This window comes from Gorilla gorilla, chromosome 2, assembly GCF_029281585.2.
Source record: "Gorilla gorilla gorilla isolate KB3781 chromosome 2, NHGRI_mGorGor1-v2.1_pri, whole genome shotgun sequence".
NCBI lineage: Eukaryota > Metazoa > Chordata > Mammalia > Primates > Hominidae > Gorilla > Gorilla gorilla.
Genome location: NC_086017.1, coordinates 51,616,312 through 51,639,370, shown reverse-complemented (window position 1 = coordinate 51,639,370; position 23,059 = coordinate 51,616,312). Strand labels below are relative to the sequence as shown.

At 37.8% G+C, this 23,059-nt stretch overlaps 1 protein-coding gene across 11 annotated transcripts in view; it reads left to right on the top strand.

The window, feature by feature from the left end:
* The window catches only part of ULK4 (unc-51 like kinase 4), a 715,846-nt gene that overhangs the window by 223,555 nt on the left and 469,232 nt on the right, over positions 1–23,059 (top strand). For all 11 annotated transcript variants that reach the window (XM_055381350.2, XM_063703713.1, XM_055381348.2 and 8 more), the window contains one exon: positions 21,053–21,186. In XM_055381350.2, coding sequence (XP_055237325.2) covers positions 21,053–21,186 — 134 coding nt within the window. The remainder of the gene's footprint in view (positions 1–21,052; positions 21,187–23,059) is intronic.

The window sequence follows — 23,059 nt, the reverse complement described above, 5'->3', positions numbered from 1 at the left end:
GCCTGAGTGGCCCAGCAGCTTGTAGAATTGCTGCAGAGCCTTTACTTACTTGAACTCCATTCAAAACTAATAAGTTTGTGAATTCTTCAGAAAATGAGAGGCACACATTCAAAGGTGGTATGTTTTACCTCTTAATTCACAAAAACCCACCAAGCATTGTGCCTCTTTTTTTGGTTACAGTCAACAGAAGGTGCAATAACTTGTTTTTGACCTGGAGGGATGTCCCAACCTGCTGTAGACCTCTGAGCTGCAGAAAACTGACTGAAGTGGTAGCCCCCTGAATTTCTCTGGAGTTTATTGCTCTCTCATTTATCTTACTAAGCCAACTAAAAAGTACTCGCTGCTGATATTTCCTGAGGTCCAACCAGCTTAATGTCATCAAAATAGTGTACACATGGGATGTTTGGTGGGATGTCAAGATGTCCCAGATCTTTGCAGAGTGTTTTAGGGCCAATGGTAGCAGAGTTAGCAAGGCTTTGAGGCAAGGCAGTGAACATGAACTGTTTGCCCTGATGAGCAACAGCAAACACATGCTGGTGGTTCTTCTAAATTGAAACAGAGAAAAAAAACCTTTGCCAAGTCAATAGCACCCAACATGCCAGGGCTATGATGATTTGCTCCAGTAGAAATATTACATCTTAAATTGCAGCTGCAATGGGAGTCACATATTTACATTTTGGATGATCTGCTGTCATTCTTCAAGATCCACTACAGTCATATTCTAAGATGTTGCATAGGCCAAATAGACTATTTTTAATTTTTTCCAGTATAATCTGTTCTGTTGAACAAATAGTTTAAATGGGAATGATAGATATTATCACCCCTACATATTTTAAGTTTTTGCTCTTGATACTAATTTTTATGATTTGGTTTTATGTTCATATGGCTTACTAGAGAGGGGATGTACCAGATTTTCATTTGTCTCTTCTTACCATACTAGCCTACCTCCACAGATCAGATAGCCAATGTATGGATTCTGCTAGTTGCTAAGTGGTCTATTCCAGTTATATATTTAGGAAACGAAGAATAATTACAGAGTAGGTCTATAGATGTGCTGGGGTCACTGTAATTTGAATTTGGGCCCAAACTTATTTATCATCCGGCCATCATAAGCTGAGAGATAATAGCTTTAATTACAAACAGAGGCATTGAATTGGACGATGAGTTTGCTGAGGATTCTGGCAGGGAGATGCAGAAGAGGAAAAATTCATTCCATATTTAAAGTACAAATTGTTTCTGCATGGGGGAAAACAACAGTTATAAATTAAAGGATGTGCATTAAACAGATAAAAATGGACTTAGATAGAGTGATGCCTCCAGCTTTGTTCTTTTGGCTTAGGATTGACTTGGCAATGCGGGCTCTTTTTTGGTTCCATATGAACTTGAAAGTCGTTTTTTCCAATTCTGTGAAGAAAGTCATTTGTGGCTTGATGGGGATGGCATTGAATCTATAAATTACCTTGGGCAGTATGGCCATTTTCACGATATTGATTCTTCCTACCCATGAGCATGGAATGTTCTTCCATTTGTTTGTATCCTCTTTAATTTCATTGAGCAGTGGTTTGTAGTTCTCCTTGAAGAGATCCTTGACATCCCTTGTAAGTTGGATTCCTAAGTATTTTATTCTCTTTGAAGCAATTGTGAATGGGAGTTCACTCATGATTTGGCTCTCTGTTTCTCTGTTATTGGTGTATAAGAATGCTTGTGATTTTTGCACATTGATTTTGTATCCTGAGACTTTGCTGAAGTTTCTTATCAGCTTAAGCTGGAGGCATCACACTACCTGACTTCAAACTATACTACAAGGCTGCAGTAACCAAAACAGCATGATACTGGTACCAAAAGAGAGATGTAGACCAATGGAACAGAACAGAGTCCTCAGAAATAATGCCGCATATCTACAACTATCTGATCTTTGACAAACCTGACAAACACAAGCAATGGGGAAAGGATTCCCCATTTAATAAATGGTCCTGGGAAAACTGACTAGCCATATGTAGAAAGCTGAAACTGGATCCCTTCCTTACACCTTATACAAAAATTAATTCAAGATGGATTAAAGACTTAAATGTTAGACCTAAAACCATAAAAAACCTTAGAAGAAAACCTAGGCAGTACCATTCAGGACATAGGCATGGGCAAGGACTTCATGTCTAAAACACCAAAAGCAATGGCAACAAAAGCCAAAGTTGACAAATGGGATCTAATTAAACTAAAGAGCTTCTGCACAGCAAAAGAAACGACCATCAGAGTGAACAGGCAACCTACAGAATGGGAGAAAATTTTTGCAACCTACTCATCTGACAAAGGGCTAATATCCAGAATCTACAATGAACTCAAACAAATGTACAAGAAAAAACCAAACAACCCCATCACAAAGTGGGTGAAGGATATGACCAGACACTTCTCAAAAGAAGACGTTTATGCAGCCAAAACACACATGAAAAAATGCTCATCATCACTGGCTGTCAGAGAAATGCAAATCAAAACCACAGTGAGATACCATCTCACACCAGTTAGAATGGCGATCATTAAAAAGTCAGGAAACAACAGGTTCTGGAGAGGATGTGGAGAAATAGGAACACTTTCAGACTGTTGGTAGGACTGTAAACTAGTTCAACCATTGTGGAAGTCAGTGTGGCGATTCCTCAGGGATCTAGAACTAGAAATACCATTTGACCCAGCCATCCCATTACTGGGTATATACTCAAAGGATTATAAATCATGCTGCTATAAAGACACATGAACACGTATGTTTATTGTGACACTGTTCACAACAGCAAAGACTTGGAACCAACCCAAATGTCCAACAATGATAGACTGGATTAAGAAAATGTGGCACATATACACCATGGAATATTATGCAGCCGTAAAAAACGATGAGTTCATGTCCTTTGTAGGGACATGGATGAAGCTGGAAACCATCATTCTCAGCAAACTATCGCAAGGACAAAAAAACCAAACACCGTGTGTTCTCACTCATAGGTGGGAATTGAACAATGGGAACACATGGACACAGGAAGGGGAACATCACACTCTGGGGACTGTTGTGAGGTGGGGGGAGGGGGGAGGGATAGCATTAGGAGATATACCTAATGCTAAATGATGAGTTAATGGGTGCAGCACACCAACATGGCACATGTATACATATGTAACAAACCTACATGTTGTGCACATGTACCCTAAAACTTAAAGTATAATAATAATAATAATAAAATAATAATAAAATGGACTTAGAGTGGAGTGAAGCAAGGAGAAAACTGTAGTGTTTTGAGTCTCTGTAAATAGCATATACCCTCAGCAAGGAACCACTTGTGATATTGTCCAGAATGAATTCAAATGGAATGGATATCTACAATTTACATGTTATTCCAGTAGTATACTGCACATGAGAATATCTGAAGTAGAAATAGGCAGTGGAGTAGCTCACCGATGGGCACATAGAGCTCGGTAGAACTTGAAGGGAATAAGTGTGACCAAGGGGAATTGGGATGATGGCATCTTTAAGGAGAAGCCTGAATTAAGTTAAAAAGCAAGGAGTGTGAATTCTCTATTTTTAAAACCTATATAGCTGACTTTACACAATATAAATGGGCCATTCTATCCATAATATACTACTGGAATCTTGTTTTCTACTCATACCATTTCCAGGCAGTCAGTTCTTCTCTCTCGTGTTTCTGTTTCTCCTCTTCACCTGTACGCTTGTAACTCCTAATTGCCTGCTTGTCTTCCTTTTCGCATTCATTAGCTTATCCGCTATCTGATTAATATTCCCCAAATGCCACTTTCATCAAATCATTTCTTTCCTTTAAACAATTTCCTTCCTTCAGTCTCCCTGCGATCCCTCTCTTTGTAGTTAGCATGACCTTTGTGCCAGGTTTTCTGGCACCCAATTCCTTTGTTCACAGGGTTGAGAAAACCTCATGTCGTCCCATCAGCACTAAAGCCAAAACTTGTCTTGTTCCCTTGCCATTTAAGGCTTGAGGTGCTGCTGAGGTTCTGCCTACTCACTGGGCAGTGTTTTCCTTTTTGTGTTCTTGGGCCCTCTCTCAATCCATTTAATCTGTACCATCACTGTTAAGAGGTTTTTGAAGGTTCTGACTGTGAATGGTACAATTTCCTGTTTTTAGGGCTAATGTGACTTTCCAGTGGGAGTATGTGAAAAAGGGAAGTAAAATGCTTCAATGCAACTTGGGAATTTAAACTGGAGTTTATCTTTATAGTTTTAGGGCTCATAATAGGGGCTTAATGTACATTCCTTGCTTTCTTCCCACCTCAGTCTCTTCTTTGTTGGTTTCCACTTTTCTGTTTCATTTGCTGAGCCTTCTTATTTTTCTCTTTCATCACTGTCCTTAAGTGATTTCATCTAATCCTGTGGCTTCAAACACTACCTATGTGCTGATATACACTTAGATGAACTTTTCTCCACTTCAGGCTTATATTATCTTAACGTATTCAATTGCATACACAAGAGGAGTTTTAAATTTAACATATACAAATCAAATATGCTTTCTAACTCCATCCCATCTCCCAGACTGGGAGTCAAAAACATTCAGTAGCACTTGATCCAGTTACTCAGTAATAGTCAAATACATTCAGTAACACTCTATGCAGTTACTCAAACCCAAACTTCTGAGTAACCCATATTTTTTTCTTATTCATTCAATTAATAAGCAAGTCATATTGACTCTTCCTCCAAAAAGATGGTCCCCTGCTTACCTACTTTCCATCTAGACTGCCCCAACCAAGCCAATAGCATCTCTTATTTGCTCTGACACTGGTCTCCTAACTGATCTTCCTATTTCTAGTTGTTCAGCTCCCCCCACCCCAGTAATATGTTTTCCACACAAAAGCTGGAACAATTTTATGAAAACATCTAGCTGGGCGCAGTGGCTCATGCCTGTAATCCTAAGCACTTTGGGAGGCCAAGGCAGGTGGATCACCTAAGGTCAGGAGTTTGAGACCAGCCTGTCCAACATGGTGAAACCCCGTCTCAACTAGAAATACAAAAAAATTAGCTGGGCGTGGTGGCAGGTGCCTGTAATCACAGCTACTTGGGAGGCTGAGGCAGGGGAATTGCTTGAACCCGGGAGGTGGAGGTTACAGTGAGCTGAGATTGCGCCACTGCACTCCAGCCTGGGAGACAGGATGAGACTCTGTCTTAAAAAAAAAAAAAAAAAAAAAAAAAATCATGTGTTTAGTTGAATTCAAGGCAATCTTGATTATATGAAAGTCTAATTTTTCAATGAAATGTCTAAAAAAGTCTTTTTGGGAGAAAACATGGTAATTATATAAACTTTTAAATGAATTTGATGAAATAGATGACTGTTTACCTCTTTTTATAAATGTTTAATTTATTATTATAGTTACACATATTTATTTATAAGTATGTATATAAGATAATGTACCGGTTTGGAAGATTGCATTCTTGCATTTTGTAAAATAAATGTATTCAACACCTGTTTTTAAACTGCTTTATTGAAGTGTCACCACAGCATGTTGAACATCAGTTCCTTGAGTTTCTCCTGCATCATCTGACAGAGTATTCCAAACTAGATCATCTCCTCTTCCATTTAAATGGTTTCAGAGACAACACCTTTTCTGCTTGTGTGTGATGCAGTCACTGCAAATTTTATCTAAACCTAGAGTTCTTCTTTTTGTTTTATTTTTACTTGACACATAATAATTGTACATATTTATGGGGTACACTGTGATGTTTAGGTATGTGTATACACTGTGTAATGATCAAATTAGGGTATATAGCATATCACTGCAAACGTTTATTATTTTCTTGTGGTGAGAACATTAAAAAATCCTCTCTTCTGGTTATTTTGAGATGCTGAAACATATAATACAATATTGTAATAGTCACCTTACTGTGCAATAGAACACGATAACTTATTTTCCCTATCGAACTGTAATTTTGTACAAACTTTCCCTGTCCTCCCCCTGTCCCTGCCCTTAGCCTCCCCAGAATGTGGTTACCAATATTCTCTTCTCTATTTCTATGAGATCAGCTTTTTGAGATTCCACATATGAGCGAGATCATGCCTGGATTATTTCACTTAACGTAATGTCCTCCAGTTCTATTCATGTTATTGCAAATGACAAGATTTCATTCTTTTTATGGTTGAATATTATTATTGTGTATTCTTACCACATTTTCTTTATTTTCTTTATCCATTCATTGATGGACACGTAGGTTTATTCCGTATCTTTGCTTATTGTGAACAGTGCTGCAGTAAACATGGGAGTGCATGTATTCCTTTGATATATTGAATTGTTTTTCTTTGGATAAATACCCAATAGTGGGATTGCTTGATTATATGGTAGTTCTATTTTTAATTTTTGAGGACCCCCATACTGTTTTTCATAATGGCCATACTAATTTACCTTCCCTCTAACAGTATATAAGAACTCCCCTTTCTTCACATCTATGCCAATATTTGTCATTATTATTATTATTATTTTTGTTAATGACCACTCTAACTGGGGTGAGGTGATACCTCATTGTGGTTTTAGTTTGCATTTCCCTGATGATTGGTGATGTTGTTGAGCATTTTTAAATATACCTGTTGGCCATTTGTATGTCTTTTGAGAAATGTCTATTCATTTGCTCATTTCTTAGCAGATTTTTTTTTCTTTTGCTATTGAGTTGAATTCTTTATATATTCTGGATATTAACCTCTTGTCAGATGCATGGATTGAGAATATTTTCTCCCATTCTGTAGCCTATCTGTTCACCCTTGTTTCCTTTGTTGTGCAGAAGCTTTTTAGTTTGATGCAATCTCATTTGTCTGTTTTCACTTTTGTTGCCTGCGCTTTTGAGTTCTTACCCAAAAAATCATGGACCAGACCAATGAAGCAGTTTCCCTATGTGTTCTTTTAGCAGATTCCTAGTTTCAGATCTTAAATTTAAGTCTTCAGTCCATTTTGACTTGATTTTTGTATACGGTGAGAGTGAGGGGGTCTAGCTACACTCTTCTGCATGTGGATATCCAGTTTTCCCAACTTCGTTTATTGAAGAGATTACCATCTCCCCAAGTGTGTTCTTGGTATGTTTGTTGAAAATCAGCTGGCTATAATTGTGTGGATTTACTTTTGTGTTCTCCGTTGTGTGTCATTGGTCTGTGTGTCTGTTTTTATGCTAGTTCCATGGTGTTTTGGTTATTAAAACTTCGTAGTGCGTTTTTAAGTCTGGTAGTCTGATGCCACCAGCTTTTGTTCTTCCCCCCGCCCCCCCCCCCCCCCCCCCAAATTGATTTGGCTATTTGGGGTTTTTAAAAAAAATTTAGAATTTTTTTTCTGTTTCTGTGAAGAATGTCATTGGTAATTTGATAAGAATTGCCTTTAATCTGTAGATCACTGTAGGTAGTATAGATGTCTTAACAATATCAATTTTTCTAATCCATGAACATGGAGTATCTTTCCATTTACTTGTGTCCTCTTTAATTTCTTTCATCACTGTTACATAGTTTTTCTTGTAGAGAGCTTTCACCTCCTTGACTAAACATATTAAGAGAATTTTTTTATAACTTATAAATGGTATTGCTTTCTTGATTTTTTTCAGATAGTTTGCTATTGATATATAGAAATGCTTTACCGAATTCACTTAATATTTGTAAGAGTTTTTTGGTGGAGTCTTTAGGATTTTCTATAGCTTCAAGATTATGCCATTTGCAAGCAGGGACAATTGGACTTCCTTTTTTTTTCTTATTTTTTTTTTTCCAGTTTGGATGCCCTTTCTTTCTCTTGCCTACATTGAATAAAAGTGATGAAAGTGAGTATCCTTGTCTTGTTCTAAATTTAGAGGAAAAGCTTTCCATTTATTTTTTTTCCTATTCAGGTATTACATTAGCCATGGGTTTGTCATATATGGCCATTATTGGGTTGAGGTACAAACATTCCTTCTATGCCTAATTTGTTGAGAGTTTTTATTTTGAAGGATGTTGACTTTTATCAAGTTTTTTCCCTGCATGTATTGAAATCATATGGTTTTTGTTCTTGATTTTGTTAATGTGATGGATCACATTTATTGATTTGCATATGTTGGACCATCCTTGCATCCCTGGGATGAATTACACTTGATTGTGGTGAATGGTTTTTCATCAAGGATATTGGCCTGTAATTTCCGTCTCTGGTTTTCAGATTGCAGTGATACTAGTCTTGTAGAATGAGTTTGAAAGACTTCTTCGTCTTCAATTTTTTGGAGTACTTTGAAAAGGATTACTATTAGTTCTTTAAATGTTTGATAGTATTCAGCAGTGAAGCCATCAGGCTCTGGGCTTTTCTTTGATGGGAGACTTTATTATTGATTCAGCCTTATTACTCATTATTGGTCTCTTCAGACTTTTTATTTCTTCATGATTCAATTTTGATAAACTGCGTGTATCCAGGCATTTGTCCATTTTTGATAGATTTTTCAACTTTTTGGTGTATAGTTGTTCATAATAGTCTTATGATTCTTTTTAGTCTGTGATATACATTGTAATATCTACTTTTTATCTCTGAGTTTATTTATTTCAATCTTCTCTTTTTTCTTAGTCTACCTAAAGGTTTGTTACATTTTTCAAAGAACGAACTCTATTTTGCTGACCTTTTGTCCTTTAAAAAGTCTCCATTTCATTTATTTCTGCTCTGACTTATGTTACTTCTTTCCTTCTACTAATATTGGGTTTAGTTTCTTGTTGTTTTTCTAGTTCCTTGAAGTATAATGTTTGGTTCTTTGAGATCTTTCTGATTTTTTGATGCGGGCATTATTGCTATAAACTTCCCTCTTAGAAGTGCTTTTGTTGTATCCCATAGCTTTTAGTATACTGTGTTTCCATTTTTATTTGTATCAGAGAATTTTTAAATTAAAAAAATTTTTCCTTGACCCTTCTGTTGTTCAAAAGTATATTGTTTAATATCCATGTATTTGTATAGCTTCCAGAGTTTCTCCTGTTACTGATTTTTAGTTTTATTTCATTATAGTCAGAAAAGATACTTAATATAATTTTGAAAATCTGTCCTATGACATTGGTTGTGTTGGGTTTGTTGGCTTTGGTGTTGAGTAGGTGCAGTAGTGTAGTCTTTGTGCCGTTGTTTCAGCTATAGTCAGTATTAACAATGCCTGTGAGTACTTCAGTGGCTCGGGCTGCAGGAGTTTGTGCAACTGTTCTGCCAGCTTGGGCTGCTTCCCTGAGGGCAGAGTGGCAGGCTGTCTCATGCACTACATCAAGGGAGTGCAGGGCTGGTTGACTGGCAGCTCAGCTGCTCCTCACCTCCGGAGTTGAAAGTAACAAGCTGTCTCTCATGCCATGCCAAGAGGGAATGGAACTTGATGAATCAGGCATTGTTCCTTTGGGAGCAGGTTGGCAGGCCTGTTTGCTCCAAGGGGCTGCAGGACTGTTGAGTATGGTGGAGCCTTTGGGGTGGGGAGATACAGTGGCTACTGGGTCCTGGGGAAGGACACCCTCTAGCAGTGGCTCCAGTGTCAAGATGGCATTATGCAGTAGCAGCTTGGGTCAGGGGGAAAATAGGACACAATGTCAGCTTCTTCTGTGGCACAGTGCAGCCACGTGAACTCCTGGTAGCTTCCTGAACTGCGATTGGCCCGTGAGGAGTGCGAGATTCTTCAGCAATGAAAACTGCAGGTTTTCATGACATTCGTGGGAGCTACTGGGGGCTCCTTGCTTTACCTTTTTCTTGTAGGGGGAATTTCCTCATGATTCCGAGTTGATCCCAATTGGGGAGACAGGGTGGCAGAGAGCAGAATATTTGGATTCCTTCTCAATATAGCCGTCCTGAGTCTTCATGTTCCGTGGTGTCTCTGTCACTCCCCTGCTGTACTTCAGTGTTCTCCTTCAGATACTCTAGTCAAAATGGAGTTATTTATTCATTGTTTTGGTCTTTTTTTATAGGAGTTGGGGTCATGAGTATCAGGCACCTTCAGTCAGCCATCTTGGTGACATCAGTGTAAAACTACAAGTTCTTATTTAACATCAGACAGTCATCATAGGCATTGTGTGTTTGTTTATAAGCCATATAGTTTGCTGTGATTATATATCAAGTGGATATACATTATATATGTGTATACATATATGTTGTGGAGATATATATATATCTTTTCATTTTTGTTTTATTTATAATAGAAATGTTTGTCTGAATAACCTAATTCACATTTACCAGAAACTAGAAGTCTACTGTTTCCTTCTTGAAGTACTTTCTTACTTGATACCCAGGGCAGTTTTTTTGGGTTTTCTTCACCCTTCAGTAGTCACTCTTCCTCAGTTTCCTCTCTCATAATCTCAGCCTTTGTAGTAGTTCCATGACTCAGTCCTTGGAGTGATCTCATTTAATCTAATGGCTTCTAGAGTTTGGATGTTTGTCCCTTAGGCCTCCAAATTTGATCTGCATTGTTGGAGGTGATGCTTCTAGCAGGTGCTTGGCTCATGAGGATGGATCCCTCATGAATGGCTTGGAGCTGTCCTTGCTCCATTAGTTCTCACCAGAGCTGGTTATTAAAAAGAGCCTTGTACCTACCCCCTCTCTTGCTTCCTCTCTTTCAATGTCATCTCTGCACACCCTGGCACCCCTTTGCCTTCCACCATAAGTGGAAGCAACCTGTGATCCTCGCCAGATGCAGCTGCCCAATCTTGAACTTCTACAGAAATCAGAATCATGAGCCAAATACACATTGTTTTCTTTATAAATTACCCATCCCCAGGCATTGCTTTATAGTGACACAGATGGACCAAGACAATTGCCTTAAATACCATCCATCCATGGCCTACTCTCAGATTAATGTCATCAGCCTAAACCTTTTCTCTGAACTCACACTCACATACCAGCTCTCCATGTGCTACCGAAACGTTAATGTCTGATAAAGATTTTTCTGCTCCAGACTTTCTATTCTGGCAGTCTTTACCTATATTAGTAAATGGTGGCTCTGTTATTCCAGCTGCTTAGTTGCATGGAATTATTCTTGACTTCTCTTTTTCACCTCTCCTATCCAATCAACAGCAAATCTAATTATTTGTACCTTGAAAAAATATCCATAATCTCATCAATTAACACCATGTCTTCATTACCACACTAACCAAAGCCACCATGACTTCTCATCCAAATTGTTACAGTTGCTTCTCAGCTGGTCTTCCTTTTTACATTTCCATAGTCTATCTTCCTTACAGTATCCAGAATGCTATTTTTTTTTAACCACATGTCAGATCATGCCACTCTTTCTCCTTGAGAGTAAAATTCAAGCTTCTTACCATGGCATACAACCCCTTACGTGGTTTGGAGCCTGGTTACCTCTCTGATCTTTTCTTACACTGTGCTGTAGCTACACAAGTACACAGCAAGCATGTGTTTGCCTTTGGGATGTTGCATGTGGCTTAACAGTTTTCTGGAATGTTTTGTCCACATTGCACGCTTGCTTTACCCCTTCTGGTCTCTGCTTCAATGACATCCTGTCGAGAGGTTTTCTCTGGCAAGTGACTAGTTTTCTTACTCTTCTTTAATTTTCTCCATAGTGCTTGTCACCACCTAAGCTATTTTCTGGTTGCTTATTTGCTGTCTGTTTCATTGGACTTGAATATACACTCCATGGGTTGTATCTACATCAACTAGAAAAATACTTAGCACATAGTAGACACGGTAAATAGTTACTGAATGAATAAACTGATGTCATCATCCTTGTACTCATTGAACTCATTTTGCTGTAGACATTGTACTGGTGTAGATATTAGGCATAGGACTTGCTGAGTTTGGCCTTAGAATCACGGAGGTGTAGCAGGAGGTCTTAATAGAAGGCTGATCAGAGTTACGTAAAGGTGGATATGTGTGCAATGCGCATAGGATTCCTGTGGTGATGAGAGTAAGAAAATTGTGGTCAGATTAGAGGGAATTAATCAGAGAGATAAATGGAGAGAAATGCAGGGGTTTGAGTGACAGTAGTTTGGGAAATGGGTATGTCCTGGGGAGAAATAATACTGTTAAAGATAGTTGGCTGGGCACAGTGGCTCATGCCTGTAATCCCAGCACTTTGGGAGGCAGAAGTGGGCAGATCATTTTAGGTCAGGAGTTCGAGATCAGCCTGGCCAACATGGTGAAACCCCATTTCTATTAAAAATATAAAAATTAAATGAAACAAATAAACAAAACAAAAATACAAAAATTAGCCTGGCATGGTGGCGCATACTTGTAATCACAGCTACAAGGTGATCCAGGAGAATCACTTGAACCCAGGAGGCGGAGGTTGCAGTGAGCTGAGATCATGCCACTGCATTCCAGCCTGGGCGATGGAGTAAGACTCTGTCTCAAAAAAATTAGTAAGGGAAACAAAGGAGAATTGATCTGATCTTGTTTATTTGCAGTTTATTTGGATTTCTTTTCAGTGTGTTAACTTTTTAACTTGATATACCCTTGTAGAACACTGAGAAATATCATTTGCTGCTTTTCGTAGAACGCTTGTGAAGTATTTGTGGGACACTATGCTCAAATGTTTCCACATTTTGTCTCCTTTATAGATGTGAATTCTTTTAGAAAATGACGTTCTCTTGTCGGTAAAGTCAGTTTATTCTACTGTAGCTGTGAAAACACATCTTGTAATGGGGAGGCATTGGGGAGAGCATGAAGAAATGGAGCATCATTCTAGAGTTAGTTTTAAACTGTTATGGATCCCATTAGTTTTTTATTTCTCCCAGCAGATGTAATGGATATTTTCTTATGTATTAACAGTCTGTACTAGTGTTTGAAAATGATTTGAATAGTTTTTGCCTTAAGTGAAAGATATTTCAAACCATGGTAGTTAAGCAACACATTATCAAGTTTTATAATGGATAATTTAAACTTTAGAGAAAAATTGATTCCTTATAGACAAGTGTGAATTTGCTTTTTTTATACTCTGTAAATTTGGAGAGGATTTCATTTGGATTCCTTGACTGCCAAAAGATAACCATTTCTATTTTCTCTGTTTTCTGTTTCTGGGGTAGCTGTTACTGATATAGAGGATTTCCCAAAACAGGGAGAGAAGCTCATTTTTGAATCATCTCAGTCTGTGTATGGATTAAGATGATCAGATTGTTTGGTGTTTTAGCTGCCTTCCAGAAGCAAATGCAAATCGTGTCTGAAGAAGTCTAACCGTAACCCTAGGCCTCAGAATATCTCCGTAGTTTTCAGGTATAGAGTCTAATACTCAATAGAAAGTAATCAGGCCTATGAGGAGACAAGATGATATGAATAAAAGCAATAAAATCAACAAGAGAGACAGTATCCATAGGGAATACAGGCAATAGAGTTATCAGATACAGACTTTAAAATAACTGTGATTAATATAGTCAAGGAATTTGAAAGATTAAGGGTTTCAGTGGAGAACTAGAACTATTAAAAAAACCCAAATGGATATTCTAGAACTGAAAAATACAGTAATTGAAAGTAACAAGTCAGTGGATTTGGCTAACAGATTAGACTCTCTGAAGCAGAGAAATACTATCTGGGAGAAGTCTGAGATCAGTGTAGAGAGACAAAAGTATAGAAGACATGAAGAATAGTGGGAGAGATACAGAGGAAAACAGAAAATTGTGGGTTTTATAATAAACAATAATAGATAATTTAGATATCAATATAGGAAAGAAATAAAAACTTTTACTCCTAAGCTGTACTGTACCAAAGATCAATACAGGTAGATTTTATGATTTTCTGTTTAAATTTGTAAAGGTAAAGCAGTAAAGCTTCTGGTAGATAGCATATAAAAATATCTTCATGACTTTTGTGTAGACTGAAATTTTTTTTAACAGATCACAAAAGCATTGTCAGAAAGGAAAATATTGATAAATTAGGCCACCTTAAAATTTTGGTTCATTCAAAGACATTAAAAGAGTAAAAAGGTAAGCCACAGAGTAAGAGACATTCATAATCGACATATATAATCAACAGTGGTCTCTTAACAGAAATATGTACAGACCACTTCATCAAGGAAAAGAGGACAGATAACCCAATAGAAAAATGAGCACAAGACTTGGACAAACAGTTTACAAAACTGGTTATCTCCAGATGGTCAATTAACACCTGAAAAGATGCTTAACCTAATTAGTCATCAGGAAAATTTAATTTAATCACAATGAGTTACCAACATATACCCACTAGAATGGCTGTGATTAAAAAGCCTGATAATGTAGGGTTTTGGCAAAGATATAGAAAAACTGGAATTTTTTTTTTGTTTTGTTTTGAGACAGAGTCTCACTCTGTCGCCCAGGCTGGCGTGCAGTGGTGCAATCTCGGCTCACTGCAAGCTCTGCCTCCCGGGTTCACGCCATTCTCCTGCCTCAGCCTCCCAAGTAGCTGGGACTACAGGCGCCCGCCACCACACCTGGCTAATTTTTTGTATTTTTAGTAGAGACGGGTTTCACTGTGTTAGCCAGGATGGTCTCGATCTCCTGACCTCATGATCCACCCGCCTCAGCCTCCCAAAGTGCTGGGATTACAGACATGAGCCACTGCGCCTGGCTGAAAAACTGGAATTCTTATATCTACCTGTTGGAGTATAAATTGACATAATGATCACTTTAGAAAACTGATCATCAGTGTCTATGAAACTGAATCGAGGCATGCTTTGTGACCCAGCAAATTTACTTCCAAGGATACAGATATATCCAATAGAAATGTTTACGTGCATCCAGCATAAGTTATGCTTAGCCCTGTTCATTAATTGAAATAGCCCAAATGTTCATCCACAACAAAACGAGTAAGTAAATTATGGTATAGTCACATACTGGAACACTACACAGCAATGAAAAAGAATGTGGATGAGTACCAGCAGACATAAATGTAGAACAGATAAGTCAGGCTTTCAGCTATTTGGTAATGTTTGATCTCCTTATGATTAAGAGTTGAGGGAATGACAGCCTATTTTAGAAGTTCTCAGTTTGTCGGTGAATTTTGACTTTGAGCTTTACATTAAGATCATCTGTACAGGCATTTTTAATGTGAACTTTAGCATGAATGTCTCTGGCTATGTCTCTTGGGCTTTTTAGTTTTGCCAAAGAAGAGCACATGCAGAGTGTTCCAGTCACATGCTCGGAAAGAAACGACTGGGCTACCAGAGTCCCAGGAGCCCACTGGGCTAAGGGAGATGAAGTTTCAGTATTTACTGTGCATAAATTTACTTAGTCCCCTGTTTGCAGTTTGGTAGTCCTCTCTTAATCTTGGTCTGCTATTTCTCAGTCCAGATGGTTTTTATTTTCTCTAGAGAATAAATGTTTAGACTTTTGCCTGAGTGCAAGCCTAGTGGCAGTTACCTACATATATTGGCCAGAGGAGATAATTTAAGGTTCAAACTGCTTTTTAATCAGATTTTGCCAAATATTTGATCTTTTACCCCCTTTCCTCACTGTTGGTTTTAGAAGTACCTTTTCAATAAATAGTACCAGACAAGTGCTCGTCCACTTGGAAAAACAATGGAATTAGATTCCCACCTCAACCCACGTGATCAGTCAATTTCTAGTGGATTGAGGACTTCAATGTGAAAGACAAAAGGAGGAGGAGAAACAAGAAGGAAGAAAGAGGATCAAGAAGGGGACAAAGAGGAAGAAGATAAAAGATCCAGACCATATAATTAATGCCTCCAAATCAATAACAAAAGATCAACAACCCAATGGGAGAATGAGCAAAAGACCTGAACAGGCATTTCAGAAACAGACATTTTCAGGCACTTACTGTTCATAATTCCTCTTTTCCCTTCATTTTCCTGAGAAAAGAGGAAATATGAACAGCAAATAAATACCAAAATATTCTGTCATTAATAATTATGAAAATTCAAATTAAGACTAAAGGTACCACTTTAAACCCCATAAATAGATGGGTAGAAATTAAATCTGATACCAGTAGGTATTGGTGAGGTTGTAACTCAGAGGGAACGCATACACTACTGGTGGGAATAAATTGGGACAACCACTTTGGGAACCAGTTTGGCAGTGTCATGAAGTTGAATATTTGAGTTTCCATTCCTATACATGTACCCTAGCAACTCTTGCACATGTGTACCAGGAGACAGATGCAACAGTGTCTCTCAAGCATTGCTTTTTGAGAAGAAAAGCTGAAAGCACCCCTCATGTCTTTTAGTAGGATGATGGGTTAAATAAATGGTTATATATTCTGCATGTTTAATGAAGACAAAACTATTTCCTTAAAGAAAATGTTTCTATTCTTCCTATATCAAAAGGAGTAGAACAATTTTAATGGCATCAAATTCTAATCTCTGAAGAGATGTCAGGCTCTCTTTCATTTTATTTTAATTTAATTTTAATTAATTAATTTTTTGAGATGGAGTTTCACTCTTATTGCCCAGGCTGGAGTGCAGTGGTGCCATCTCGGCTTATTGCAACCTCTGCCTCCCAGGTTCAAGAGATTCTCCTGCCTCAGCCTCCCGAGTAGCTGGGATTACAGGCATGTGCCACCACGCCTGGCTAATTTTTATATTTTTTTAGTGGAGACGGGGTTTCTCCATGTTGGTCAGGCTGGTCTCGAACTCCTGACCTCAGGTGATCCACCCGCCATGGCCTCCCAAAGTGCTGGGATTACAGGTGTGAGCCACCGCGCCTGGTCTCTCTTTCATTTTAATAAGTTGAGGCAGTTCTTCAAAATGCAGGGGAAGTGGGGCAGGACTTTTGAGCATGGTGATTCATGATTCAGAGAGTGGGATGAAAAACAGAGTGTTAGCCTTCTCTAGGGATTTTCTCTTAAGATTTGTGTACTCAAGAAAGCAGTATCCCAAGTTTGGTGGTGGTGATGATAGTAGCTACTGTTTCCTGAGAATTTACCGCATTCATTTACATCCTCACAGCAGTCCTATAAGGCGGGCATTATCCCATTTTGTAATTAGAAAACTGAAGTTTGTAAGAGTTTAATTTGTACAAGATCACACTGTCTGAAAGTGCAACAGGTGAGAATTGCTTCCAGATTTGGTTGACATCTTTGTTTCAATATTGTCAAGGTAAAAGATTTGACCCTGCTGAAAGAAAGAATCTAGGAATTGTAATGGACACAAACCACAGTTAAGTTTTGGGGCACTGCTGGAGTACTGTTGGTTTACTTCTTTTGTAACGTCAGCCTGACACTTGACACTGTGGGAAAGCATAAATCTTACAAATCGGGCTGTCTGTTTGCCTTGCACTCAGCATTTATTATTTGGTAGGATATCCTGGGAAATTGAGCATTATATCTCCTAAAAATGTTTTTAAAAAGGCTCTGTAGGACAACAGTATTACTTAATGTTTAAAAACATTGGCCAGGCATGGTGGCTCACGCTTGTAATCCCAGCACTTTGGGAGGCTGAGGCGGGTGGATCACGAGGTCAGAAGTTGAAGACCAGCCTGGCCAAGATGGTGAAACCCCGTCTCTACTAAAAATACAAAAATTAGCTGTGCGCGGTGGCAGGTGCCTGTATTCTCAGCTTCCCTGGAGGCTGAGGCAGGAGAATCACTTGAACCCGTGTGGCAGAGGTTGCAGTGAACCGAGATTGTGCCACTGCATGCACTCCAGCATGGGTGACAGAGTGAGATTCCATTTCAAAAAAAAAAAAAAATATATATATATATATATATTTTTTACATTAAAAGCTTTGAGTAGGTAACACATACTCATGGTTCAAAAACCAAAAAAAAAAAAAAAAAAAATTCAAAGCGAAAAATTTCTCATCTGCTTCCATTACCCTGGATTACCACCATGCAGAATTAAGCATCCTTATTAGCTTATTTATCCCTCTGGATTTTTTGAAAATCTAATCAAATATGAATATGGATTATTTCCCTCCCTTTATAAGCGAAAGTTCCCTATTTTGAACTTTGCTTATTTTCTTAAAAACATATCTTGTAGCTTTTTCATATAGTGTATAAAGAGCTGCTTCTTTTTGACAGCCGCATTCTAATTATGTACCATATTTTATTTAAGCAGTCCCCTTTTGCTAAATACTTCCTACCCCAATTTTTTGATGTTATAAATAGCAAACTATGTGTATGTGTCATATCATATGTGTACAGGTATATCTATTGAATACTTTGTTCCTAGAGATGAAATTACTAGATTATTAATTTTCAAATTATTGCCAGCTCACTCTGCCTGGGATTTATACTCGATTACATTTCCAACAGCAATGAACTAGAGTATCAGTATCCTCAGAGTCTTGATGGCAGTCTTGTCAAATTTTCTGAGTGTTGGCCCCATGAGGTAAAAATAGATGTCATTGTATGTATATTTCTTTTATTAGGAGCGAAATGGAATGTCTTTTCCTTGAACCATTTATATTTTCTTCTATGTGCACTGCCTTCTCTTAGTCCTTGCTCATTTTTTCCTCTTCTTTTGTTAGTCTTTTTCTAATTATTATCTGGGGGCACATGCATATGTGTGTGTACATATATAATATTAACATTTTGTGATTTGGAATGGAAATATTTTTCTCCAGTTGGTCTTTTTGCTTCTGGTATTTTTTCTAGGTGGAAGTTTTTTATTTTTTTAGCTTTTTATATGCGGTATAAATTTCAAGCAAGCTCACACTAAATAGCAGAATTAAGAAATGGGCCTTGGGAATAATGAGAAGGAATTGCTGTAGAGAACTAGATAGAACTTTATGGCAGTTTCAACAGCAATATTTACTTATTCAGCTAATATGTATTGAACACTTAATTAGAGTTAAGAACTGTGCGCAGAAGTGGAAGGGTGTGGTGAGAAGAATCAGATATAGTCCTTGCCCTTAGGTATTTTTAAGTTTACTGGGGTGACAAACATTATCAGATAATTAAAAATATCTTTTAAAATTGCAGTTGGGTAATCCTTCCATGCTATGAGACAGTACCATAGAGGGCTTTAATTTAAGGAAGTCATTGGGAGAGTACAGTGAGTTATGAAATATGCATATGAATTTATTGGCAAAGACGGAAGAGAAGGGCCATCTAGGCAGAGGCAGTAGCTTGTTGCATGGGGAGGTACTGTATTTAAGAGACAGAGAACCCAGTGTGACAGGAGGGAGAGAAAACAAGACGAAACTGGAGAAGTAATTGGGGGTCAGCCCGTGAAGGTCGTGATAGGGAGTTTTAAGAACTCCTATGTGAAGAACAATGAGATGCCATGGAAGGGTTTTAAATAGGGGAGTGACCTGATGGACAAGATTAGTTTAGATGTAGAGTGTGCAAGGATTAGAGTGGCAGAGTAGAAGCAGATGGACTAGTTAGCTAGAATCCTATTGTAATAGTCCAGGAGAAGGAAATATGGTAGCTTGCTATTGGTTTGGAGTGGAGAAGTGAAAGAGTTGGAAGAATATTCAGTGATTGACTTAATATGGGAAGTGAGAGAAAAGGAGGTGTTAAGGATGACTCTCCTAGTTTTCTGGTTTGTTTAATAAGGTAGAGAGCGATACTATACAGTAGGATATTGTGCTCTGGAAGACAACCAGGTTTGGTGAGATGATGATTTTTATTTTGGATATATAGAGTTTGAACGTCTTTAAGACAGATAAAATCAGATGTCAAGTCAGCAGTTGAATACATTGGCATATAACTTAGAGACCGTGTTTGAGCTGCAGATATGTAATTGGAAGATATCTGTATAGATAAGTGGTAATTTAAATCATTGGTAGGAATGAGATAGCCTGTGTTAAACAGTTAGAGGATAGTTGTGGGCCTAGAACTCAGTCTTGATAGACTTCAGCATTTAAGAGCATGAACCAGCAAAAGACACAGAGAAGGAACAACCAGAGAAACTGGAGAAGAAAGCTAATAAAGGATGAGGTTATGATAGAGGAACAGCAGGAGTGGCAACAGTATTGAATGCTGTTGACTTGTGTAGGTGAAGGCAGATGAAGGCCCATTGGATTTGATGTCATGTGACCTTGGAGATAGTGATGAGAGAGAAAGCCAGATTGAAGGCAATTGAGGAACAAGTAGGTTGAACAGTGATTATGGCTCTAGCCGCATAATTGGTGACTAGAACAGAAGATGCTAACTGACTGATACAGAATCAAGGCTAACTTCCTGATTTGGGTTCATCCTCACGTGATGAGGTGCAAATAGTAATACATGGAAACGCAAATGCATGCATAAGTCTATTGAGAGAGCCACATAAATGCTAAGTATCAAGATTTCAATACATTTTATGTATATGTGTATATTTTGTATAAAACTCCAATTTACAATGGAAATTGGTTGGAAGTTCTTCCTGAGAAGTAAAAGTTGGGTGGATGGGTGAGAATAACAGAAATGGATAGATGGATGATGGTAACCAGGGAGACTGCCTTACAGGGCCTTTTGCATGGTGAAATCAGTGGACTTGTTGCCATGTAGGGAGTTGGGGGGAATGGGAACTTGAGAAAATGACTAGTAGGTCCAGCAAAGGGGAGAAAATGTGGAGAGGACCTAAAAGTTTGTAGTAACACCTTAAATGTCTAAGGTGATGGTCCAGTAGACTCCCTAGTTCCGGGTTGGAAGTGGTTGGTTCAGAAATGAATGTTTAAAGAATGCCAGTAGTTTGAAAGAAGAAACAAGTTAGCTTTAAAAGGCAGGTATCATAAAACTGGTAGATAAAGAGACATGTAAAAGCCAGATATTTAGATATTGTCTGCCATCTGTATAACCCAGTGTTAAAATGAAACATTTTCTTTGGATGAGACAATTGAAATTCATGTGAATTATCTAGGGTCCCAAGCAAATTGAATACTAATGATAAACAAATATGCAGTTAACTTGTGGCTTTACTTTGAACCTTTGAAACATAAAGAGCCCTCTTCTGTCCAGACATCTCTTTGTCTTTCATTTATCACCTGGAGAATATTGTTTGTTTCCATTGGCCAAGGCAAATGGAATCAGGATATTAGCAGAGAGATCTGAAGTTGCTTTATTTTCTTTCTCTGTAAATGTTTTGAGTTTTCTGAGGCAAAAATTGTGCCCGACAAGTTGCTACAAATCTAAACGTCAATATGATTGGGAGGGTGCCCTCTGGAAACACTTGCCTTGGCGGCATTTTTGGATAGATGCTATCAAGTGTTTTATCATGAGAGGTAATCTTTGCACTTTCTTGTATGTAGACTGGTGATGTACATCGAGAGAGACAGCAGAAAGACCACTCCAGGCAAGGAGCAGCAAAGTGGCAATGAATACCTGTCCAAATGCCTGGATCTTCTCATCTGTCACATTGTGCAGGAGCTGCCACGAATCCTGGGTAAATTGGAGTCTCATCCTCAGGCCCCGTTTCTGCTTTTACGTTTGTAAGACTTGGCTTTTAGGCATCAGTTCTTTTTTATTCTTACTTGTCTGTTCTTGAAGGCAAATGCAAAGACACTTTTTTACGAATATGTAGTTTCAAGATTTAAATTTGCTTTATCTGTTTTTGTAATTATTTTGCATCAATGACATGATGAAGCATGATGAGACAATGCCATATTAAGGTGTGATCTGAGGTAAACTGGCCATTTTAGAAAATATACAAAAGAAAAGTGGTTTAATTGCTTAAAATTGGACTTATGCTAGTATTTGGGGGTAACTTTTCGTAAGATTTTTTTTTTTGCCTAAATCAGAAGAAAAGAATTTTCTCTTGAAATTAGAGCACAAATTTATTTATTGTTAAAAAAACTGTGAATAGATTTTATTTATTTTTTTTCCCTTGCTGAAACAAGATTTTGTTTTATTTATACAAATGTATTGGGTATATGAGAAATTTTGTTATATGTATAAAATGCATAGTGATCAAGCCAGGGTATTTAGGGTGTCCGTCACCCACCTATGATACATTTTTGTTAACTATAATCACCCTGCTCTGCTATCAAACACTGAATTTATTTCTTCTATTTTACTGTATGTTCATACCCTTTGACCCACTTTTTTTCCTCATCCCTCCACACCCATTCACCCTTCTCAGCTTTTGTTTATCTGTCTTTCCATTTTCTACTGCCATATAATCATTTTTTAACTCCCACAATAAGAATAAAAATGCATGGATTTTAATTTTGAATATTAAAATGTAATGTTAAGGAATTTTGATATTTAAAGTTTAAAGTTTGAAACTTTCTTTGGTTTGAAAAATTTATCTTAAGATAAAACATCTAATAATGATTTGCAAAGGATGTTTATTACAGCTAAAGAAATACCTTATTTCATTGTTATTTGCAGAAATTAAAATAACCTTGGGAGCATGTATGTGTAGCTTAAATCCCATTCCATGCTTTTCCAGCAGATGTAGCTATAAACCAGAAATGTTTAGAATGTTAAATTTGATCCAAGCTATTATAGTAGAGGGTACTTAGATTCAGCAATTCAGAACATTAAATCAGAGTAGTGAAAATATCTTCAAGGCTAACTGACTGCAACTTTTTGCCCCTTATTGATACTTTAGGAGATTATTTTTGCCTGTTGATGACTGAAAATAGAGCCTCTCAAAATTTATTTCGGATTGTAAGCTTTTTTACCTCAAACCTGAAGGCTATAATTTGGTCAGTTGGTAGCTAAATTCTTTATTACCGGACTTACCCTGTTTTAGGGTGTGGCGATAAGATTCTGATGTCCACAAAGCAAGTTTTATTTATTGTTAGATTTATCATCCAATGAGAAGTTTTGGGAATTGACCTCTTTTTACCTCCAACCTATTCTCTTTTTTTGATAGTTGTAAGTCGTGTTCTGTAATTCGTTCACTTATTATTATTATTATTTTTTTCTGAGACAGAGTCTTGCTCTGTCGCCCAGGCTGGAGTGCAGTGGCACTATCTCAGCTCACTGCAACCTTCACCTCCCAGATTCAAGTGATTCTCCTGCCTCAGCCTCCCAAGTAGCTGGGACTACAGGCGCACACCATCATGCCCAGGCTAATTTTTGTGTTTTTATTAGAGATGGGGTTTCACTATGTTGGCCAGGATGGTCTCGATCTCCTGACCTTGTGATCTGCCCACCTCGGCCTCCCAAAGTGCTAGGATTACAGGCATGAGCCACTGCGCCTGGCCCATTTATTATTTTAAATATTTTTTCTTGTTTGCAAAAGCAACAAGTGCTCATGATTGAAATTTGGAAAATACAAAAAAAATTTCTAAAGCTATTACTCTATT